General features: G+C 51.8%; 1 protein-coding gene across 1 annotated transcript in view; it reads left to right on the top strand.

Moving 5' to 3' along the window:
* LOC142473341 (dynein heavy chain domain-containing protein 1-like) overlaps positions 1–22,065 on the top strand; it is a 434,059-nt gene that overhangs the window by 399,626 nt on the left and 12,368 nt on the right. Inside the window, exon 28 of the mRNA XM_075580578.1 lies at positions 15,688–15,837. Coding sequence (XP_075436693.1) covers positions 15,688–15,837 — 150 coding nt within the window. The remainder of the gene's footprint in view (positions 1–15,687; positions 15,838–22,065) is intronic.

A 22,065-nucleotide genomic window follows, 5' to 3' on the forward strand; every position in this document is an offset into this window, starting at 1 on the left:
CCTGCAGACTGTCTGTGTCAGGATGTCTCACACTGTCTCTGCAGTCTGTCAGTGTCAGGATGTCTCACACTATCCCTGCAGTCTGTCTGTGTCAGGATGTCTCACACTGTCTCTGCAGACTGTCTGTGTCAGGATGTCTCACACTATCCCTGCAGTCTGTCTGTGTCAGGATGTCTCACACTATCCCTGCAGTCTGTCAGTGTCAGGATGTCTCACACTATCCCTGCTGTCTGTCAGTGTCAGGATGTCTCACACTATCCCTGCAGTCTGTCTGTGTCAGGATGTCTCACACTATCCCTGCTGTCTGTCAGTGTCAGGATGTCTCACACTATCCCTGCAGTCTGTCTGTGTCAGGATGTCTCACACTGTCTCTGCAGTCTGTCAGTGTCAGGATGTCTCACACTGTCTCTTCAGTCTGTCAGTGTCAGGATGTCTCACACTGTCTCTGCAGACTGTCAGTGTCAGGATGTCTCACACTGTCTCTGCAGACTGTCTGTGTCAGGATGTCTCACACTGTCTCTGCTGTCTGTCTGTGTCAGGATGTCTCACACTGTCTCTGCAGTCTGTCAGTGTCAGGATGTCTCACACTGTCTCTGCAGTCTGTCTGTGTCAGGATGTCTCACACTATCCCTGCAGTCTGTCAGTGTCAGGATGTCTCACACTGTCTCTTCAGTCTGTCAGTGTCAGGATGTCTCACACTGTCCCTGCAGTCTGTCTGTGTCAGGATGTCTCACACTGTCTCTGCAGTCTGTCTGTGTCAGGATGTCTCACACTGTCTCTGCAGACTGTCTGTGTCAGGATGTCTCACACTGTCTCTGCAGTCTGTCTGTGTCAGGATGTCTCACACTGTCTCTGCAGTCTGTCTGTGTCAGGATGTCTCACACTATCCCTGCAGACTGTCTGTGTCAGGATGTCTCACACTGTCTCTGCAGTCTGTCAGTGTCAGGATGTCTCACACTATCCCTGCAGTCTGTCTGTGTCAGGATGTCTCACACTGTCTCTGCAGACTGTCTGTGTCAGGATGTCTCACACTATCCCTGCAGTCTGTCTGTGTCAGGATGTCTCACACTATCCCTGCAGTCTGTCAGTGTCAGGATGTCTCACACTATCCCTGCTGTCTGTCAGTGTCAGGATGTCTCACACTATCCCTGCAGTCTGTCTGTGTCAGGATGTCTCACACTATCCCTGCTGTCTGTCAGTGTCAGGATGTCTCACACTATCCCTGCAGTCTGTCTGTGTCAGGATGTCTCACACTGTCTCTGCAGTCTGTCAGTGTCAGGATGTCTCACACTGTCTCTTCAGTCTGTCAGTGTCAGGATGTCTCACACTGTCTCTGCAGACTGTCAGTGTCAGGATGTCTCACACTGTCTCTTCAGTCTGTCAGTGTCAGGATGTCTCACACTGTCTCTGCAGACTGTCTGTGTCAGGATGTCTCACACTGTCTCTGCTGTCTGTCAGTGTCAGGATGTCTCACACTGTCTCTGCAGTCTGTCAGTGTCAGGATGTCTCACACTGTCTCTGCAGTCTGTCTGTGTCAGGATGTCTCACACTATCCCTGCAGTCTGTCAGTGTCAGGATGTCTCATACTGTCTCTTCAGTCTGTCAGTGTCAGGATGTCTCACACTGTCCCTGCAGTCTGTCTGTGTCAGGATGTCTCACACTGTCCCTGCAGTCTGTCTGTGTCAGGATGTCTCACACTGTCTCTGCAGTCTGTCTGTGTCAGGATGTCTCACACTGTCTCTGCAGTCTGTCTGTGTCAGGATGTCTCACACTGTCTCTTCAGTCTGTCTGTGTCAGGATGTCTCACACTATCCCTGCAGTCTGTCAGTGTCAGGATGTCTCACACTGTCTCTTCAGTCTGTCAGTGTCAGGATGTCTCACACTGTCCCTGCAGTCTGTCTGTGTCAGGATGTCTCACACTGTCTCTGCAGTCTGTCTGTGTCAGGATGTCTCACACTGTCTCTGCAGACTGTCTGTGTCAGGATGTCTCACACTGTCTCTGCAGTCTGTCTGTGTCAGGATGTCTCACACTGTCTCTGCAGTCTGTCAGTGTCAGGATGTCTCTGCAGTCTGTCTGTGTCAGGATGTCTCACACTATCCCTGCAGTCTGTCAGTGTCAGGATGTCTCACACTGTCTCTTCAGTCTGTCAGTGTCAGGATGTCTCACACTGTCCCTGCAGTCTGTCTGTGTCAGGATGTCTCACACTGTCTCTGCAGTCTGTCTGTGTCAGGATGTCTCACACTGTCTCTGCAGTCTGTCTGTGTCAGGATGTCTCACACTGTCCCTGCAGTCTGTCTGTGTCAGGATGTCTCACACTGTCCCTGCAGTCTGTCTGTGTCAGGATGTCTCACACTGTCCCTGCAGTCTGTCAGTGTCAGGATGTCTCACACTGTCCCTGCAGTCTGTCTGTGTCAGGATGTCTCACACTGTCTCTGCAGTCTGTCTGTGTCAGGATGTCTCACACTGTCCCTGCAGTCTGTCTGTGTCAGGATGTCTCACACTGTCTCTGCAGTCTGTCTGTGTCAGGATGTCTCACACTGTCCCTGCAGTCTGTCTGTGTCAGGATGTCTCACACTGTCTCTGCAGTCTGTCTGTGTCAGGATGTCTCACACTGTCTCTGCAGTCTGTCAGTGTCAGGATGTCTCACACTGTCTCTTCAGTCTGTCAGTGTCAGGATGTCTCACACTGTCCCTGCAGTCTGTCTGTGTCAGGATGTCTCACACTGTCTCTGCAGTCTGTCTGTGTCAGGATGTCTCACACTGTCTCTGCAGTCTGTCTGTGTCAGGATGTCTCACACTGTCCCTGCAGTCTGTCTGTGTCAGGATGTCTCACACTGTCTCTGCAGTCTGTCTCTGTCAGGATGTCTCACACTGTCTCTGCAGTCTGTCTGTGTCAGGATGTCTCACACTGTCCCTGCAGTCTGTCTGTGTCAGGATGTCTCACACTGTCTCTGCAGTCTGTCTGTGTCAGGATGTCTCACACTGTCTCTGCAGACTGTCTGTGTCAGGATGTCTCACACTGTCTCTGCAGTCTGTCTGTGTCAGGATGTCTCACACTGTCTCTGCAGTCTGTCAGTGTCAGGATGTCTCACACTGTCCCTGCAGTCTGTCTGTGTCAGGATGTCTCACACTGTCTCTGCAGTCTGTCTGTGTCAGGATGTCTCACACTGTCTCTGCAGTCTGTCTGTGTCAGGATGTCTCACACTGTCCCTGCAGTCTGTCTGTGTCAGGATGTCTCACACTGTCTCTGCAGTCTGTCTGTGTCAGGATGTCTCACACTGTCTCTGCAGTCTGTCTGTGTCAGGATGTCTCACACTGTCCCTGCAGTCTGTCTGTGTCAGGATGTCTCACACTGTCTCTGCAGTCTGTCTGTGTCAGGATGTCTCACACTGTCTCTGCAGTCTGTCTGTGTCAGGATGTCTCACACTGTCCCTGCAGTCTGTCTGTGTCAGGATGTCTCACACTGTCTCTGCAGTCTGTCTGTGTCAGGATGTCTCACACTGTCTCTGCAGACTGTCTGTGTCAGGATGTCTCACACTGTCTCTGCAGTCTGTCTGTGTCAGGATGTCTCACACTGTCTCTGCAGTCTGTCTGTGTCAGGATGTCTCACACTGTCCCTGCAGTCTGTCTGTGTCAGGATGTCTCACACTGTCTCTGCAGTCTGTCAGTGTCAGGATGTCTCACACTGTCTCTGCAGTCTGTCAGTGTCAGGATGTCTCACACTGTCTCTTCAGTCTGTCTGTGTCAGGATGTCTCACACTGTCTCTTCAGTCTGTCTGTGTCAGGATGTCTCACACTATCCCTGCAGTCTGTCTGTGTCAGGATGTCTCACACTGTCTCTTCAGTCTGTCTGTGTCAGGATGTCTCACACTGTCTCTGCAGTCTGTCTGTGTCAGGATGTCTCACACTGTCCCTGCAGTCTGTCTGTGTCAGGATGTCTCACACTGTCTCTTCAGACTGTCAGTGTCAGGATGTCTCACACTATCCCTGCAGTCTGTCTGTGTCAGGATGTCTCACACTGTCTCTTCAGACTGTCAGTGTCAGGATGTCTCACACTATCCCTGCAGTCTGTCAGTGTCAGGATGTCTCACACTGTCTCTGCAGTCTGTCTGTGTCAGGATGTCTCACACTATCCCTGCAGACTGTCAGTGTCAGGATGTCTCACACTGTCTCTTCAGTCTGTCTGTGTCAGGATGTCTCACACTGTCTCTTCAGTCTGTCTGTGTCAGGATGTCTCACACTATCCCTGCAGTCTGTCTGTGTCAGGATGTCTCACACTGTCTCTTCAGTCTGTCTGTGTCAGGATGTCTCACACTGTCTCTGCAGTCTGTCTGTGTCAGGATGTCTCACACTGTCCCTGCAGTCTGTCTGTGTCAGGATGTCTCACACTGTCTCTTCAGACTGTCAGTGTCAGGATGTCTCACACTATCCCTGCAGTCTGTCTGTGTCAGGATGTCTCACACTGTCTCTTCAGACTGTCAGTGTCAGGATGTCTCACACTATCCCTGCAGTCTGTCAGTGTCAGGATGTCTCACACTGTCTCTGCAGTCTGTCTGTGTCAGGATGTCTCACACTATCCCTGCAGTCTGTCAGTGTCAGGATGTCTCACACTGTCTCTGCAGTCTGTCTGTGTCAGGATGTCTCACACTATCCCTGCAGACTGTCAGTGTCAGGATGTCTCACACTGTCTCTTCAGTCTGTCTGTGTCAGGATGTCTCACACTGTCTCTTCAGTCTGTCTGTGTCAGGATGTCTCACACTATCCCTGCAGTCTGTCTGTGTCAGGATGTCTCACACTGTCTCTTCAGTCTGTCTGTGTCAGGATGTCTCACACTGTCTCTGCAGTCTGTCAGTGTCAGGATGTCTCACACTGTCCCTGCAGTCTGTCTGTGTCAGGATGTCTCACACTGTCTCTGCAGTCTGTCTGTGTCAGGATGTCTCACACTGTCTCTGCAGTCTGTCTGTGTCAGGATGTCTCACACTGTCTCTGCAGTCTGTCAGTGTCAGGATGTCTCACACTGTCTCTGCAGTCTGTCTGTGTCAGGATGTCTCACACTGTCTCTGCTGTCTGTCAGTGTCAGGATGTCTCACACTATCCCTGCAGTCTGTCTGTTTCAGGATGTCTCACACTATCCCTGCAGTCTGTCAGTGTCAGGATGTCTCACACTGTCTCTGCAGTCTGTCAGTGTCAGGATGTCTCACACTATCCCTGCAGACTGTCAGTGTCAGGATGTCTCACACTGTCTCTGCAGTCTGTCTGTGTCAGGATGTCTCACACTGTCTCTGCAGACTGTCTGTGTCAGGATGTCTCACACTATCCCTGCAGACTGTCAGTGTCAGGATGTCTCACACTATCCCTGCAGTCTGTCTGTGTCAGGATGTCTCACACTGTCTCTGCAGACTGTCTGTGTCAGGATGTCTCACACTATCCTGCAGACTGTCTGTGTCAGGATGTCTCACACTATCCCTGCAGTCTGTCTGTGTCAGGATGTCTCACACTATCCCTGCAGACTGTCAGTGTCAGGATGTCTCACACTATCCCTGCAGTCTGTCAGTGTCAGGATGTCTCACACTGTCTCTGCAGACTGTCTGTGTCAGGATGTCTCACACTGTCTCTTCAGACTGTCTGTGTCAGGATGTCTCACACTGTCTCTGCAGACTGTCTGTGTCAGGATGTCTCACACTGTCTCTTCAGACTGTCTGTGTCAGGATGTCTCACACTGTCTCTTCAGACTGTCTGTGTCAGGATGTCTCACACTGTCTCTGCAGACTGTCTGTGTCAGGATGTCTCACACTGTCTCTTCAGACTGTCTGTGTCAGGATGTCTCACACTATCCCTGCAGTCTGTCTGTGTCAGGATGTCTCACACTGTCTCTGCAGTCTGTCAGTGTCAGGATGTCTCACACTATCCCTGCAGTCTGTCTGTGTCAGGATGTCTCACACTGTCTCTGCAGACTGTCTGTGTCAGGATGTCTCACACTGTCTCTTCAGACTGTCTGTGTCAGGATGTCTCACACTATCCCTGCAGTCTGTCTGTGTCAGGATGTCTCACACTGTCTCTGCAGTCTGTCAGTGTCAGGATGTCTCACACTGTCCCTGCAGTCTGTCTGTGTCAGGATGTCTCACACTGTCTCTGCAGTCTGTCTGTGTCAGGATGTCTCACACTGTCTCTGCAGTCTGTCTGTGTCAGGATGTCTCACACTGTCCCTGCAGTCTGTCTGTGTCAGGATGTCTCACACTGTCTCTGCAGTCTGTCTGTGTCAGGATGTCTCACACTGTCTCTGCAGTCTGTCTGTGTCAGGATGTCTCACACTGTCTCTGCAGACTGTCTGTGTCAGGATGTCTCACACTGTCTCTGCAGTCTGTCTGTGTCAGGATGTCTCACACTGTCTCTGCAGTCTGTCAGTGTCAGGATGTCTCACACTGTCCCTGCAGTCTGTCTGTGTCAGGATGTCTCACACTGTCTCTGCAGTCTGTCTGTGTCAGGATGTCTCACACTGTCTCTGCAGTCTGTCTGTGTCAGGATGTCTCACACTGTCCCTGCAGTCTGTCTGTGTCAGGATGTCTCACACTGTCTCTGCAGTCTGTCTGTGTCAGGATGTCTCACACTGTCTCTGCAGTCTGTCTGTGTCAGGATGTCTCACACTGTCCCTGCAGTCTGTCTGTGTCAGGATGTCTCACACTGTCTCTGCAGTCTGTCTGTGTCAGGATGTCTCACACTGTCTCTGCAGTCTGTCTGTGTCAGGATGTCTCACACTGTCCCTGCAGTCTGTCTGTGTCAGGATGTCTCACACTGTCTCTGCAGTCTGTCTGTGTCAGGATGTCTCACACTGTCTCTGCAGACTGTCTGTGTCAGGATGTCTCACACTGTCTCTGCAGTCTGTCTGTGTCAGGATGTCTCACACTGTCTCTGCAGTCTGTCTGTGTCAGGATGTCTCACACTGTCCCTGCAGTCTGTCTGTGTCAGGATGTCTCACACTGTCTCTGCAGTCTGTCAGTGTCAGGATGTCTCACACTGTCTCTGCAGTCTGTCAGTGTCAGGATGTCTCACACTGTCTCTTCAGTCTGTCTGTGTCAGGATGTCTCACACTGTCTCTTCAGTCTGTCTGTGTCAGGATGTCTCACACTATCCCTGCAGTCTGTCTGTGTCAGGATGTCTCACACTGTCTCTTCAGTCTGTCTGTGTCAGGATGTCTCACACTGTCTCTGCAGTCTGTCTGTGTCAGGATGTCTCACACTGTCCCTGCAGTCTGTCTGTGTCAGGATGTCTCACACTGTCTCTTCAGACTGTCAGTGTCAGGATGTCTCACACTATCCCTGCAGTCTGTCTGTGTCAGGATGTCTCACACTGTCTCTTCAGACTGTCAGTGTCAGGATGTCTCACACTATCCCTGCAGTCTGTCAGTGTCAGGATGTCTCACACTGTCTCTGCAGTCTGTCTGTGTCAGGATGTCTCACACTATCCCTGCAGACTGTCAGTGTCAGGATGTCTCACACTGTCTCTTCAGTCTGTCTGTGTCAGGATGTCTCACACTGTCTCTTCAGTCTGTCTGTGTCAGGATGTCTCACACTATCCCTGCAGTCTGTCTGTGTCAGGATGTCTCACACTGTCTCTTCAGTCTGTCTGTGTCAGGATGTCTCACACTGTCTCTGCAGTCTGTCTGTGTCAGGATGTCTCACACTGTCCCTGCAGTCTGTCTGTGTCAGGATGTCTCACACTGTCTCTTCAGACTGTCAGTGTCAGGATGTCTCACACTATCCCTGCAGTCTGTCTGTGTCAGGATGTCTCACACTGTCTCTTCAGACTGTCAGTGTCAGGATGTCTCACACTATCCCTGCAGTCTGTCAGTGTCAGGATGTCTCACACTGTCTCTGCAGTCTGTCTGTGTCAGGATGTCTCACACTATCCCTGCAGTCTGTCAGTGTCAGGATGTCTCACACTGTCTCTGCAGTCTGTCTGTGTCAGGATGTCTCACACTATCCCTGCAGACTGTCAGTGTCAGGATGTCTCACACTGTCTCTTCAGTCTGTCTGTGTCAGGATGTCTCACACTGTCTCTTCAGTCTGTCTGTGTCAGGATGTCTCACACTATCCCTGCAGTCTGTCTGTGTCAGGATGTCTCACACTGTCTCTTCAGTCTGTCTGTGTCAGGATGTCTCACACTGTCTCTGCAGTCTGTCAGTGTCAGGATGTCTCACACTGTCCCTGCAGTCTGTCTGTGTCAGGATGTCTCACACTGTCTCTGCAGTCTGTCTGTGTCAGGATGTCTCACACTGTCTCTGCAGTCTGTCTGTGTCAGGATGTCTCACACTGTCTCTGCAGTCTGTCAGTGTCAGGATGTCTCACACTGTCTCTGCAGTCTGTCTGTGTCAGGATGTCTCACACTGTCTCTGCTGTCTGTCAGTGTCAGGATGTCTCACACTATCCCTGCAGTCTGTCTGTTTCAGGATGTCTCACACTATCCCTGCAGTCTGTCAGTGTCAGGATGTCTCACACTGTCTCTGCAGTCTGTCAGTGTCAGGATGTCTCACACTATCCCTGCAGACTGTCAGTGTCAGGATGTCTCACACTGTCTCTGCAGTCTGTCTGTGTCAGGATGTCTCACACTGTCTCTGCAGACTGTCTGTGTCAGGATGTCTCACACTATCCCTGCAGACTGTCAGTGTCAGGATGTCTCACACTATCCCTGCAGTCTGTCTGTGTCAGGATGTCTCACACTGTCTCTGCAGACTGTCTGTGTCAGGATGTCTCACACTATCCCTGCAGACTGTCTGTGTCAGGATGTCTCACACTATCCCTGCAGTCTGTCTGTGTCAGGATGTCTCACACTATCCCTGCAGACTGTCAGTGTCAGGATGTCTCACACTATCCCTGCAGTCTGTCAGTGTCAGGATGTCTCACACTGTCTCTGCAGACTGTCTGTGTCAGGATGTCTCACACTGTCTCTTCAGACTGTCTGTGTCAGGATGTCTCACACTGTCTCTGCAGACTGTCTGTGTCAGGATGTCTCACACTGTCTCTTCAGACTGTCTGTGTCAGGATGTCTCACACTGTCTCTTCAGACTGTCTGTGTCAGGATGTCTCACACTGTCTCTGCAGACTGTCTGTGTCAGGATGTCTCACACTGTCTCTTCAGACTGTCTGTGTCAGGATGTCTCACACTATCCCTGCAGTCTGTCTGTGTCAGGATGTCTCACACTGTCTCTGCAGTCTGTCAGTGTCAGGATGTCTCACACTATCCCTGCAGTCTGTCTGTGTCAGGATGTCTCACACTGTCTCTGCAGACTGTCTGTGTCAGGATGTCTCACACTGTCTCTTCAGACTGTCTGTGTCAGGATGTCTCACACTATCCCTGCAGTCTGTCTGTGTCAGGATGTCTCACACTGTCTCTGCAGTCTGTCAGTGTCAGGATGTCTCACACTGTCCCTGCAGTCTGTCTGTGTCAGGATGTCTCACACTGTCTCTGCAGTCTGTCTGTGTCAGGATGTCTCACACTGTCTCTGCAGTCTGTCTGTGTCAGGATGTCTCACACTGTCCCTGCAGTCTGTCTGTGTCAGGATGTCTCACACTGTCTCTGCAGTCTGTCTGTGTCAGGATGTCTCACACTGTCTCTGCAGTCTGTCTGTGTCAGGATGTCTCACACTGTCCCTGCAGTCTGTCTGTGTCAGGATGTCTCACACTGTCTCTGCAGTCTGTCTGTGTCAGGATGTCTCACACTGTCTCTGCAGTCTGTCTGTGTCAGGATGTCTCACACTGTCCCTGCAGTCTGTCTGTGTCAGGATGTCTCACACTGTCTCTGCAGACTGTCTGTGTCAGGATGTCTCACACTGTCTCTGCAGTCTGTCTGTGTCAGGATGTCTCACACTGTCTCTGCAGTCTGTCTGTGTCAGGATGTCTCACACTGTCCCTGCAGTCTGTCTGTGTCAGGATGTCTCACACTGTCTCTGCAGTCTGTCAGTGTCAGGATGTCTCACACTGTCTCTGCAGTCTGTCAGTGTCAGGATGTCTCACACTGTCTCTTCAGTCTGTCTGTGTCAGGATGTCTCACACTGTCTCTTCAGTCTGTCTGTGTCAGGATGTCTCACACTATCCCTGCAGTCTGTCTGTGTCAGGATGTCTCACACTGTCTCTTCAGTCTGTCTGTGTCAGGATGTCTCACACTGTCTCTGCAGTCTGTCTGTGTCAGGATGTCTCACACTGTCCCTGCAGTCTGTCTGTGTCAGGATGTCTCACACTGTCTCTTCAGACTGTCAGTGTCAGGATGTCTCACACTATCCCTGCAGTCTGTCTGTGTCAGGATGTCTCACACTGTCTCTTCAGACTGTCAGTGTCAGGATGTCTCACACTATCCCTGCAGTCTGTCAGTGTCAGGATGTCTCACACTGTCTCTGCAGTCTGTCTGTGTCAGGATGTCTCACACTATCCCTGCAGACTGTCAGTGTCAGGATGTCTCACACTGTCTCTTCAGTCTGTCTGTGTCAGGATGTCTCACACTGTCTCTTCAGTCTGTCTGTGTCAGGATGTCTCACACTATCCCTGCAGTCTGTCTGTGTCAGGATGTCTCACACTGTCTCTTCAGTCTGTCTGTGTCAGGATGTCTCACACTGTCTCTGCAGTCTGTCTGTGTCAGGATGTCTCACACTGTCCCTGCAGTCTGTCTGTGTCAGGATGTCTCACACTGTCTCTTCAGACTGTCAGTGTCAGGATGTCTCACACTATCCCTGCAGTCTGTCTGTGTCAGGATGTCTCACACTGTCTCTTCAGACTGTCAGTGTCAGGATGTCTCACACTATCCCTGCAGTCTGTCAGTGTCAGGATGTCTCACACTGTCTCTGCAGTCTGTCTGTGTCAGGATGTCTCACACTATCCCTGCAGTCTGTCAGTGTCAGGATGTCTCACACTGTCCCTGCAGTCTGTCTGTGTCAGGATGTCTCACACTGTCTCTGCAGTCTGTCTGTGTCAGGATGTCTCACACTGTCTCTGCAGTCTGTCTGTGTCAGGATGTCTCACACTGTCCCTGCAGTCTGTCTGTGTCAGGATGTCTCACACTGTCTCTGCAGTCTGTCTGTGTCAGGATGTCTCACACTGTCTCTGCAGTCTGTCTGTGTCAGGATGTCTCACACTGTCCCTGCAGTCTGTCTGTGTCAGGATGTCTCACACTGTCTCTGCAGTCTGTCTGTGTCAGGATGTCTCACACTGTCTCTGCAGACTGTCTGTGTCAGGATGTCTCACACTGTCTCTGCAGTCTGTCTGTGTCAGGATGTCTCACACTGTCTCTGCAGTCTGTCTGTGTCAGGATGTCTCACACTGTCCCTGCAGTCTGTCTGTGTCAGGATGTCTCACACTGTCTCTGCAGTCTGTCAGTGTCAGGATGTCTCACACTGTCTCTGCAGTCTGTCAGTGTCAGGATGTCTCACACTGTCTCTTCAGTCTGTCTGTGTCAGGATGTCTCACACTGTCTCTTCAGTCTGTCTGTGTCAGGATGTCTCACACTATCCCTGCAGTCTGTCTGTGTCAGGATGTCTCACACTGTCTCTTCAGTCTGTCTGTGTCAGGATGTCTCACACTGTCTCTGCAGTCTGTCTGTGTCAGGATGTCTCACACTGTCCCTGCAGTCTGTCTGTGTCAGGATGTCTCACACTGTCTCTTCAGACTGTCAGTGTCAGGATGTCTCACACTATCCCTGCAGTCTGTCTGTGTCAGGATGTCTCACACTGTCTCTTCAGACTGTCAGTGTCAGGATGTCTCACACTATCCCTGCAGTCTGTCAGTGTCAGGATGTCTCACACTGTCTCTGCAGTCTGTCTGTGTCAGGATGTCTCACACTATCCCTGCAGACTGTCAGTGTCAGGATGTCTCACACTGTCTCTTCAGTCTGTCTGTGTCAGGATGTCTCACACTGTCTCTTCAGTCTGTCTGTGTCAGGATGTCTCACACTATCCCTGCAGTCTGTCTGTGTCAGGATGTCTCACACTGTCTCTTCAGTCTGTCTGTGTCAGGATGTCTCACACTGTCTCTGCAGTCTGTCTGTGTCAGGATGTCTCACACTGTCCCTGCAGTCTGTCTGTGTCAGGATGTCTCACACTGTCTCTTCAGACTGTCAGTGTCAGGATGTCTCACACTATCCCTGCAGTCTGTCTGTGTCAGGATGTCTCACACTGTCTCTTCAGACTGTCAGTGTCAGGATGTCTCACACTATCCCTGCAGTCTGTCAGTGTCAGGATGTCTCACACTGTCTCTGCAGTCTGTCTGTGTCAGGATGTCTCACACTATCCCTGCAGTCTGTCAGTGTCAGGATGTCTCACACTGTCTCTGCAGTCTGTCTGTGTCAGGATGTCTCACACTATCCCTGCAGACTGTCAGTGTCAGGATGTCTCACACTGTCTCTTCAGTCTGTCTGTGTCAGGATGTCTCACACTGTCTCTTCAGTCTGTCTGTGTCAGGATGTCTCACACTATCCCTGCAGTCTGTCTGTGTCAGGATGTCTCACACTGTCTCTTCAGTCTGTCTGTGTCAGGATGTCTCACACTGTCTCTGCAGTCTGTCAGTGTCAGGATGTCTCACACTGTCCCTGCAGTCTGTCTGTGTCAGGATGTCTCACACTGTCTCTGCAGTCTGTCTGTGTCAGGATGTCTCACACTGTCTCTGCAGTCTGTCTGTGTCAGGATGTCTCACACTGTCTCTGCAGTCTGTCAGTGTCAGGATGTCTCACACTGTCTCTGCAGTCTGTCTGTGTCAGGATGTCTCACACTGTCTCTGCTGTCTGTCAGTGTCAGGATGTCTCACACTATCCCTGCAGTCTGTCTGTTTCAGGATGTCTCACACTATCCCTGCAGTCTGTCAGTGTCAGGATGTCTCACACTGTCTCTGCAGTCTGTCAGTGTCAGGATGTCTCACACTATCCCTGCAGACTGTCAGTGTCAGGATGTCTCACACTGTCTCTGCAGTCTGTCTGTGTCAGGATGTCTCACACTGTCTCTGCAGACTGTCTGTGTCAGGATGTCTCACACTATCCCTGCAGACTGTCAGTGTCAGGATGTCTCACACTATCCCTGCAGTCTGTCTGTGTCAGGATGTCTCACACTGTCTCTGCAGACTGTCTGTGTCAGGATGTCTCACACTATCCCTGCAGACTGTCTGTGTCAGGATGTCTCACACTATCCCTGCAGTCTGTCTGTGTCAGGATGTCTCACACTATCCCTGCAGACTGTCAGTGTCAGGATGTCTCACACTATCCCTGCAGTCTGTCAGTGTCAGGATGTCTCACACTGTCTCTGCAGACTGTCTGTGTCAGGATGTCTCACACTGTCTCTTCAGACTGTCTGTGTCAGGATGTCTCACACTGTCTCTGCAGACTGTCTGTGTCAGGATGTCTCACACTGTCTCTTCAGACTGTCTGTGTCAGGATGTCTCACACTGTCTCTTCAGACTGTCTGTGTCAGGATGTCTCACACTGTCTCTGCAGACTGTCTGTGTCAGGATGTCTCACACTGTCTCTTCAGACTGTCTGTGTCAGGATGTCTCACACTATCCCTGCAGTCTGTCTGTGTCAGGATGTCTCACACTGTCTCTGCAGTCTGTCAGTGTCAGGATGTCTCACACTATCCCTGCAGTCTGTCTGTGTCAGGATGTCTCACACTGTCTCTGCAGACTGTCTGTGTCAGGATGTCTCACACTGTCTCTTCAGACTGTCTGTGTCAGGATGTCTCACACTATCCCTGCAGTCTGTCTGTGTCAGGATGTCTCACACTGTCTCTGCAGTCTGTCAGTGTCAGGATGTCTCACACTGTCCCTGCAGTCTGTCTGTGTCAGGATGTCTCACACTGTCTCTGCAGTCTGTCTGTGTCAGGATGTCTCACACTGTCTCTGCAGTCTGTCTGTGTCAGGATGTCTCACACTGTCCCTGCAGTCTGTCTGTGTCAGGATGTCTCACACTGTCTCTGCAGTCTGTCTGTGTCAGGATGTCTCACACTGTCTCTGCAGTCTGTCTGTGTCAGGATGTCTCACACTGTCCCTGCAGTCTGTCTGTGTCAGGATGTCTCACACTGTCTCTGCAGTCTGTCTGTGTCAGGATGTCTCACACTGTCTCTGCAGTCTGTCTGTGTCAGGATGTCTCACACTGTCCCTGCAGTCTGTCTGTGTCAGGATGTCTCACACTGTCTCTGCAGACTGTCTGTGTCAGGATGTCTCACACTGTCTCTGCAGTCTGTCTGTGTCAGGATGTCTCACACTGTCTCTGCAGTCTGTCTGTGTCAGGATGTCTCACACTGTCCCTGCAGTCTGTCTGTGTCAGGATGTCTCACACTGTCTCTGCAGTCTGTCAGTGTCAGGATGTCTCACACTGTCTCTGCAGTCTGTCAGTGTCAGGATGTCTCACACTGTCTCTTCAGTCTGTCTGTGTCAGGATGTCTCACACTGTCTCTTCAGTCTGTCTGTGTCAGGATGTCTCACACTATCCCTGCAGTCTGTCTGTGTCAGGATGTCTCACACTGTCTCTTCAGTCTGTCTGTGTCAGGATGTCTCACACTGTCTCTGCAGTCTGTCTGTGTCAGGATGTCTCACACTGTCCCTGCAGTCTGTCTGTGTCAGGATGTCTCACACTGTCTCTTCAGACTGTCAGTGTCAGGATGTCTCACACTATCCCTGCAGTCTGTCTGTGTCAGGATGTCTCACACTGTCTCTTCAGACTGTCAGTGTCAGGATGTCTCACACTATCCCTGCAGTCTGTCAGTGTCAGGATGTCTCACACTGTCTCTGCAGTCTGTCTGTGTCAGGATGTCTCACACTATCCCTGCAGACTGTCAGTGTCAGGATGTCTCACACTGTCTCTTCAGTCTGTCTGTGTCAGGATGTCTCACACTGTCTCTTCAGTCTGTCTGTGTCAGGATGTCTCACACTATCCCTGCAGTCTGTCTGTGTCAGGATGTCTCACACTGTCTCTTCAGTCTGTCTGTGTCAGGATGTCTCACACTGTCTCTGCAGTCTGTCTGTGTCAGGATGTCTCACACTGTCCCTGCAGTCTGTCTGTGTCAGGATGTCTCACACTGTCTCTTCAGACTGTCAGTGTCAGGATGTCTCACACTATCCCTGCAGTCTGTCTGTGTCAGGATGTCTCACACTGTCTCTTCAGACTGTCAGTGTCAGGATGTCTCACACTATCCCTGCAGTCTGTCAGTGTCAGGATGTCTCACACTGTCTCTGCAGTCTGTCTGTGTCAGGATGTCTCACACTATCCCTGCAGTCTGTCAGTGTCAGGATGTCTCACACTGTCTCTGCAGTCTGTCTGTGTCAGGATGTCTCACACTATCCCTGCAGACTGTCAGTGTCAGGATGTCTCACACTGTCTCTTCAGTCTGTCTGTGTCAGGATGTCTCACACTGTCTCTTCAGTCTGTCTGTGTCAGGATGTCTCACACTATCCCTGCAGTCTGTCTGTGTCAGGATGTCTCACACTGTCTCTTCAGTCTGTCTGTGTCAGGATGTCTCACACTGTCTCTGCAGTCTGTCAGTGTCAGGATGTCTCACACTGTCCCTGCAGTCTGTCTGTGTCAGGATGTCTCACACTGTCTCTGCAGTCTGTCTGTGTCAGGATGTCTCACACTGTCTCTGCAGTCTGTCTGTGTCAGGATGTCTCACACTGTCTCTGCAGTCTGTCAGTGTCAGGATGTCTCACACTGTCTGTCTCACAGGAGCTGTTCTATATGGCGGTCACGTGGTGGATGAGGGAGATGCAGAGAGTGTGATGGGGGTAACCCAGCAGTGTCTGCGAGACAGTCACAAACTGCCGGCCAACCGTGGCATCTCCAACCTGTCTACTCTTATTGGAAGTATTCTCTCAGGTAACACTCTCTGGGTGCGCTCTCTCAGGTAACACTCTCAGAGTGCGCTCTCTCAGGTAACACTCTCTGGGTGCGCTCACTCTCCTCTCCCTCACCGTGTCCTCCTCTCCTCTCCCTCACCGTGTCCTCCTCTCCCTCACACGTCCCCATCTCCTCTCCATCACCGTGTCCCCCTCTCCCTCACCGTGTCCCCCTCACCGTGTCCTCCTCTCCTCATTCTCACCATCTGTCACTTTCCCTGCACTGACGTAGGTAACACTCTTCTCTCCTCACCATGTCCCCCTCTCCTCTCCCTCACCGTGTCACCCTCTGCTGTCCCTCACCGTGTCACCCTCTCCTCTCCCTCACCGTGTCACCCTCTGCTGTCCCTCACCGTATGTCACGGGATACCAGGTTTATTAACACCTTTTTATACCGGGATCATTGATTGAGCAAAGCATGGAGGTAAGATAAATTGTAATTTATTTCAGGAAAAGACATACAATGTACCACAATTTACCGGGTTAGCACACTTACTGGGAATGGGGCTAACGAATAAATCTATCCTCTAAACGAAATTCGCAAAAATTACCTCTATAGGAGACCTTTTCCTTGACTGGTAGGTACTCACGAAAGTCCTGGAACTGATTTCTGCATGCAATGTGTCACGATTGTGCTCGCCACAAACCGGGACCGGACTGCGGGCTGAGGTGGGATTATATAATCACCGACATTAGTCCACGCAGACTGATCCGGAGTGCGAAATCCATAGTCGTACATTGCAGGGTCAGGATTGGAGAAGGCAGCATCGTCGTTATTCAAGCAGGAGTTCGGCAACAGGTAGACTGGAGTTCCCTGCTTCAGCTTAGGAGCGTGAGTGCGGGAGTGGCCTCTGTGCGAGGAGCGGCCTCGGCCCATGACGCCGGTCTCAGCAGGGGTAGACTGCAGGCTGGCCGAAGTTCACCGCAGGGCAGCGTAGAGGAAAACCAACGCTTCAGCACCGACGACCAAAGCAGGCCTCTGTGTGGAAAAAAGCAGCAGGCCTCAGGATACTCAGGAAGTCAGGCCTCTGTGTGGAAAAAAGCAGCAGGCCTCAAGATACTCAGGAAGTCAGGCCTCTGCGTAGAAGCACAGCAGCAGGCCTCAGGAAGTCAGGCCTCTGTGTAGAAGCACAGCAGCAGGCCTCAGGAAGTCAGGCCTCTGTGTAGAAGCGTAGCAGCAGGCCTCAGGATACTCAGGAAGTCAGGCCTCTGTGTAGAAGCACAGCAGCAGGCCTCAGGAAGTCAGGCCTCTGTGTAGAAGCACAGCAGCAGGCCTCAGGAAGTCAGGCCTCTGTGTAGAAGCGTAGCAGCAGGCCTCAGGATACTCAGGAAGTCAGGCCTCTGTGTAGAAGCGTAGCAGCAGGCCTCAGGAAGTCAGGCCTCTGTGTAGAAGCGTAGCAGCAGGCCTCAGGATACTCAGGAAGTCAGGCCTCTGTGTAGAAGCACAGCAGCAGGCCTCAAGATACTCAGGAAGTCAGGCCTCTGCGTAGAAGCACAGCAGCAGGCCTCAGGAAGTCAGGCCTCTGTGTAGAAGCACAGCAGCAGGCCTCAGGAAGTCAGGCCTCTGTGTAGAAGCACAGCAGCAGGCCTCAGGAAGTCAGGCCTCTGTGTAGAAGCGTAGCAGCAGGCCTCAGGATACTCAGGAAGTCAGGCCTCTGTGTAGAAGCACAGCAGCAGGCCTCAGGAAGTCAGGCCTCTGTGTAGAAGCACAGCAGCAGGCCTCAGGAAGTCAGGCCTCTGTGTAGAAGCGTAGCAGCAGGCCTCAGGATACTCAGGAAGTCAGGCCTCTGTGTAGAAGCGTAGCAGCAGGCCTCAGGAAGTCAGGCCTCTGTGTAGAAGCGTAGCAGCAGGCCTCAGGATACTCAGGAAGTCAGGCCTCTGTGTAGAAGCGTAGCAGCAGGCCTCAGGATACTCAGGAAGTCAGGCCTCTGTGTAGAAGCACAGCAGCAGGCCTCAGGAAGTCAGGCCTCTGTGTAGAAGCACAGCAGCAGGCCTCAGGAAGTCAGGCCTCTGTGTAGAAGCACAGCAGCAGGCCTCAGGAAGTCAGGCCTCTGTGTAGAAGCACAGCAGCAGGCCTCAGGAAGTCAGGCCTCTGTGTAGAAGCGTAGCAGCAGGCCTCAGGATACTCAGGAAGTCAGGCCTCTGTGTAGAAGCGTAGCAGCAGGCCTCAGGATACTCAGGAAGTCAGGCCTCTGTGTAGAAGCACAGCAGCAGGCCTCAGGAAGTCAGGCCTCTGTGTAGAAGCACAGCAGCAGGCCTCAGGAAGTCAGGCCTCTGTGTAGAAGCGTAGCAGCAGGCCTCAGGATACTCAGGAAGTCAGGCCTCTGTGTAGAAGCGTAGCAGCAGGCCTCAGGAAGTCAGGCCTCTGTGTAGAAGCGTAGCAGCAGGCCTCAGGATACTCAGGAAGTCAGGCCTCTGTGTAGAAGCACAGCAGCAGGCCTCAAGATACTCAGGAAGTCAGGCCTCTGCGTAGAAGCACAGCAGCAGGCCTCAGGAAGTCAGGCCTCTGTGTAGAAGCACAGCAGCAGGCCTCAGGAAGTCAGGCCTCTGTGTAGAAGCGTAGCAGCAGGCCTCAGGATACTCAGGAACTACTAACAAAGACCAGAGAAGTTAGTACACAAGGAGACAAGCCAAGGGCTTGTGGCAGAACACGTAACGTTCAGGAAAGGAATTATGCTCGACTCTGATTCAGTGCCAAAGCCCAACATATAAAGGGCGGAGATCCAATCACAGGGGGAGGGTGTGTGAGTATTCCTCCAATGATGGAGCACAGGGCAGAAGCTGCAATGATAGGCAGCACATGTGCCATTGATTGCCAGAGGAAGCCTTTGTAACTGCAGAGGTCTGCAAGGCTAGAATCAAAGCCAGGAGCGGATTCCTTACAGTACCCCCCCCCCCCCCTACTTTCAGGTGAGACCTCCGGGCAAACAGGATCATTCACAGATCTGGGGGACATTGAGTTGTTCCTAAACTTATTTAGGCGAGAGGTGGCATTGAAAGCCAACGGTTTGTTGGGATTCCTTACAGTAACCCCACCTCTGGGTGAGAAGCCTGGGTGGACAGGACCATACATAGGTCTGGGAGACATTGAGTTGTTCCTGAAGTGTCTCAGGTGAGAATTAGGTCCAAAATCCAGGTGTACATTGGAGAGCGGTGGCACTGCGGTTCTCTGTACGTGAGCAATGGGACCAGGGAACTTGGAAATCCAAAGCCGAGAAAGAACAGGGGGCTACGGAATAGGGACATCAGAAGGGCAGCAGCCAGGTGTCCGGTGCATAGTAATAGTCCAAGAGTACGGGACACAGGACACTGATTGTCGGACATGAATGACATTGGGGACTGCAGGGCAGACAATGGCTTTGGCGGAATCAGCACGTAAGAACTTGCGAGAGTCTTTAGCTCCCAAGGAATTCCGGGTGGTGGTTAACGAGGGTATTGGGTGGGAGGGTTCACTGCAAGGTATTGAAGCAGTAGTCTTGCTACGAACCAGGCTTGTAATTCCAAGCAACTCGAGAGAACCGGTAGCAGTGATGACGTAATTCTTGGTTGTGGTACAGGCAGTAGAAGGAGGGTTCGCCTCCTTTGACCTCTGATATTTGGAGAGAATCAAATCCGAAGTTATGGCCTTGGCGAAGGGCATAGTAAGCAGCAAGGAGACAGTAGGGGACAGCATGTCCATACCCATAGTGGGGCCATCAAGAACAGGGACGGACGCCTCAGGTAAAGCAACGAGGTCCAGTGTGGGTGTCTTCGTCTTAGAGAAAGACCAAATATAATCCAGAAAGGGCACTTCAGACACCGCACAGAAACCTGCGAGTAAAGACTCTGTTTGAAAGGTGAGAAAACAGATCTTATCCGATAAAGCAGGAAGCCGGGTAAGCGGTGCAACAGCCTTAGAAGTAGAAGTCTTGGGGTTAAAGCTGGGTACCTGCAACAGAGAGAATGCAAACGGAGAACATGAACTTGAGTTAGCCATGGAGGGCCCAGGTAAGAGGTCCCATGTCTCCCGTGACATGGAGCACCCCAGAACCCCTATACTGGTTCCGGTGATCTGGGCATATACTGGGGACCACCACTAACTTAGGGACCCCTGACTGTACCCGGGATACACATATCCCTATGCCCCTTTTACCTTTCTGGTCTGTGCTGAAGCAGAGAAACTTGGCGTGAGTCGAGTAACTGTTTTCAAGGGAGGATTTTGATCGGGGTGGTGTGTCTATATGTCCCTGGGAATCTGACCTGATTCCCGGATACATTTTTGGGGTGACCAGCAACTCTGGACCCCGGTTACCTAGACACAATCTGACAACACTTTTACCACAAAACCCCTCTTGAAACTCATAGCCTCTCAATCTCCACTGGGTAGCACACCTGGAAAGGTAAAACACACATACATTCTTTAGTGTCATACAATCATAGACATTCCATGTACAACAAATGGTTCCAAGCGAGCAGAGATTGCGGGGGGGGTGATGCCAGCGAGCAGAGATTTGCTGGGGGGGGGGTGTGCCAGCGAGCAGAGATTGCGGGGGGGGGGGGTGGTGCCAGCGAGCAGAGATTTGCTGGGGGGGGGGGGGTGCCAGCGAGCAGAGACTGCAGGGGGGGGGGATGCCAGCGAGCAGAGACTGCAGGGGGGGGGGGGGGGTGCCAGCGAGCGGAGACTGCGGGGGGGGGGGGTGCCAGCGAGCAGAGATTTGCTGGGGGGGGGGTGCCAGCGAGCAGAGATTGCTGGGGGGGGGGTGCCAGCGAGCAGAGATTGCTGGGGGGTAGGGGTGCCAGCGAGCAGAGATTCCTGGGGGGGGAGGGGGTGTGCCAGCGAGCAGAGATTGCGGGGCTGAGAGTTTCAGGGTGAGTTTTGCAGAGAAAGTCTTTTCAGATTGTGGCTATGTATCCGGGTCCCAGAGTTACTGGATACCCCAAAAATGTAGCCGGGAATCAGGTGAGATTCTCGGATACATTGAAGCACAGTACTCCGGTCAAAATCCTATCCTAAAAACGTTCTTGCGACTAACCCGCCAGGAGTCCCTGCTTCAGCACAGACCAGAAAGATAAAAGGGCATAGGGGATCAAGGTATTCCCCAGAATGGGATAGGGGTCCCTAGTCTAGAGGGGGGTGCCCAGTCCCCAAGTCACCCTGAACCTGGTATAGGGGTTCAGGGGGTGCTTTAGTTATAGGATAAAGCTGCAAGGTTTATTTGGTATAAAAATGTAAAGTCCGGTTTTTGCAGTGTGGCCGGGATATGGTACGGAGTGTGCCTGTCATGCACTCCGGAGAGTACTGTGCATATGCAAAATGGCTGTGCCTGAAGCAGGGGGAGGTTCCGCGGGGAGTCCGTGTGGAGATATATGCTTTTCCTGGAGATATCAGTGACACTGCGGTCACTCTCCTATGTGGATAGTCTCTCTTGCCCCGAGGATTGGAGTTCCGTTGGGGACCCGGCTGTGGGATGCTGGAGGTAAGAAAAGAACCGTCTTATCTCCTGATGTAAGTAAAGCCTTCCTCAATACCGGGTCCCCTTCACAGTGAATGTAGACAGCACGTCCGCAGGGAGGGAACAGCCTCTCCCCCCCTCTCGTGGTGCCGCCGGCAGCAAGGTAGATAACAGCAACAGAGAGGGCAATAGTCAGGGCACTCAGACAGGAGCAGGAACAGCCAAAAATTACAGAACTGAAGACAAGGTAAAAATAAGGCTTTATTTTAAACTTAAGTTACTCCTTGAGAAAGTGCAACACTTGCGTGAAACGCGTGGGAGGACCTTTATGTCTTGTCTACCACCTACTTTTGTTTAAAATAAAGCCCTTTCTTACCTTTGCACCCACTGGTACCTTTTCTTCAATTTTTCCATTTTTGGCTGTTCCTGATCCTGTCTGAGTGCCCTGACTATTGCCCTCTCTGTTGCTGGCAGGGATATGGCTAGTGAGAATAGCAAGTATAAATTCTTATTCTATTCCTGACACCAAAGAAGGACTTAGACATTTTTAGCAAGACACTGTATCCAAGTATATTTTATTAAACGGGTATGTTTAATATGTATAATGCTTGGTGCACTGTATATGAGCTGGGGATTTCTAAGCCCGTGGTTCCGAGAGACCAGCTGGCTACCAAGTTGGTGCCACTGAGTCTGCTCAGGTCCCGGACTTGAAAGTCACAGAACTGCCAAGGTGTTAGGGCGGGCGGAGTACCGGAGTTCTCCTTGAGTACCCACGT

Source organism: Ascaphus truei, assembly GCF_040206685.1.
Source record: "Ascaphus truei isolate aAscTru1 chromosome 3 unlocalized genomic scaffold, aAscTru1.hap1 SUPER_3_unloc_4, whole genome shotgun sequence".
Taxonomy (NCBI): domain Eukaryota; kingdom Metazoa; phylum Chordata; class Amphibia; order Anura; family Ascaphidae; genus Ascaphus; species Ascaphus truei.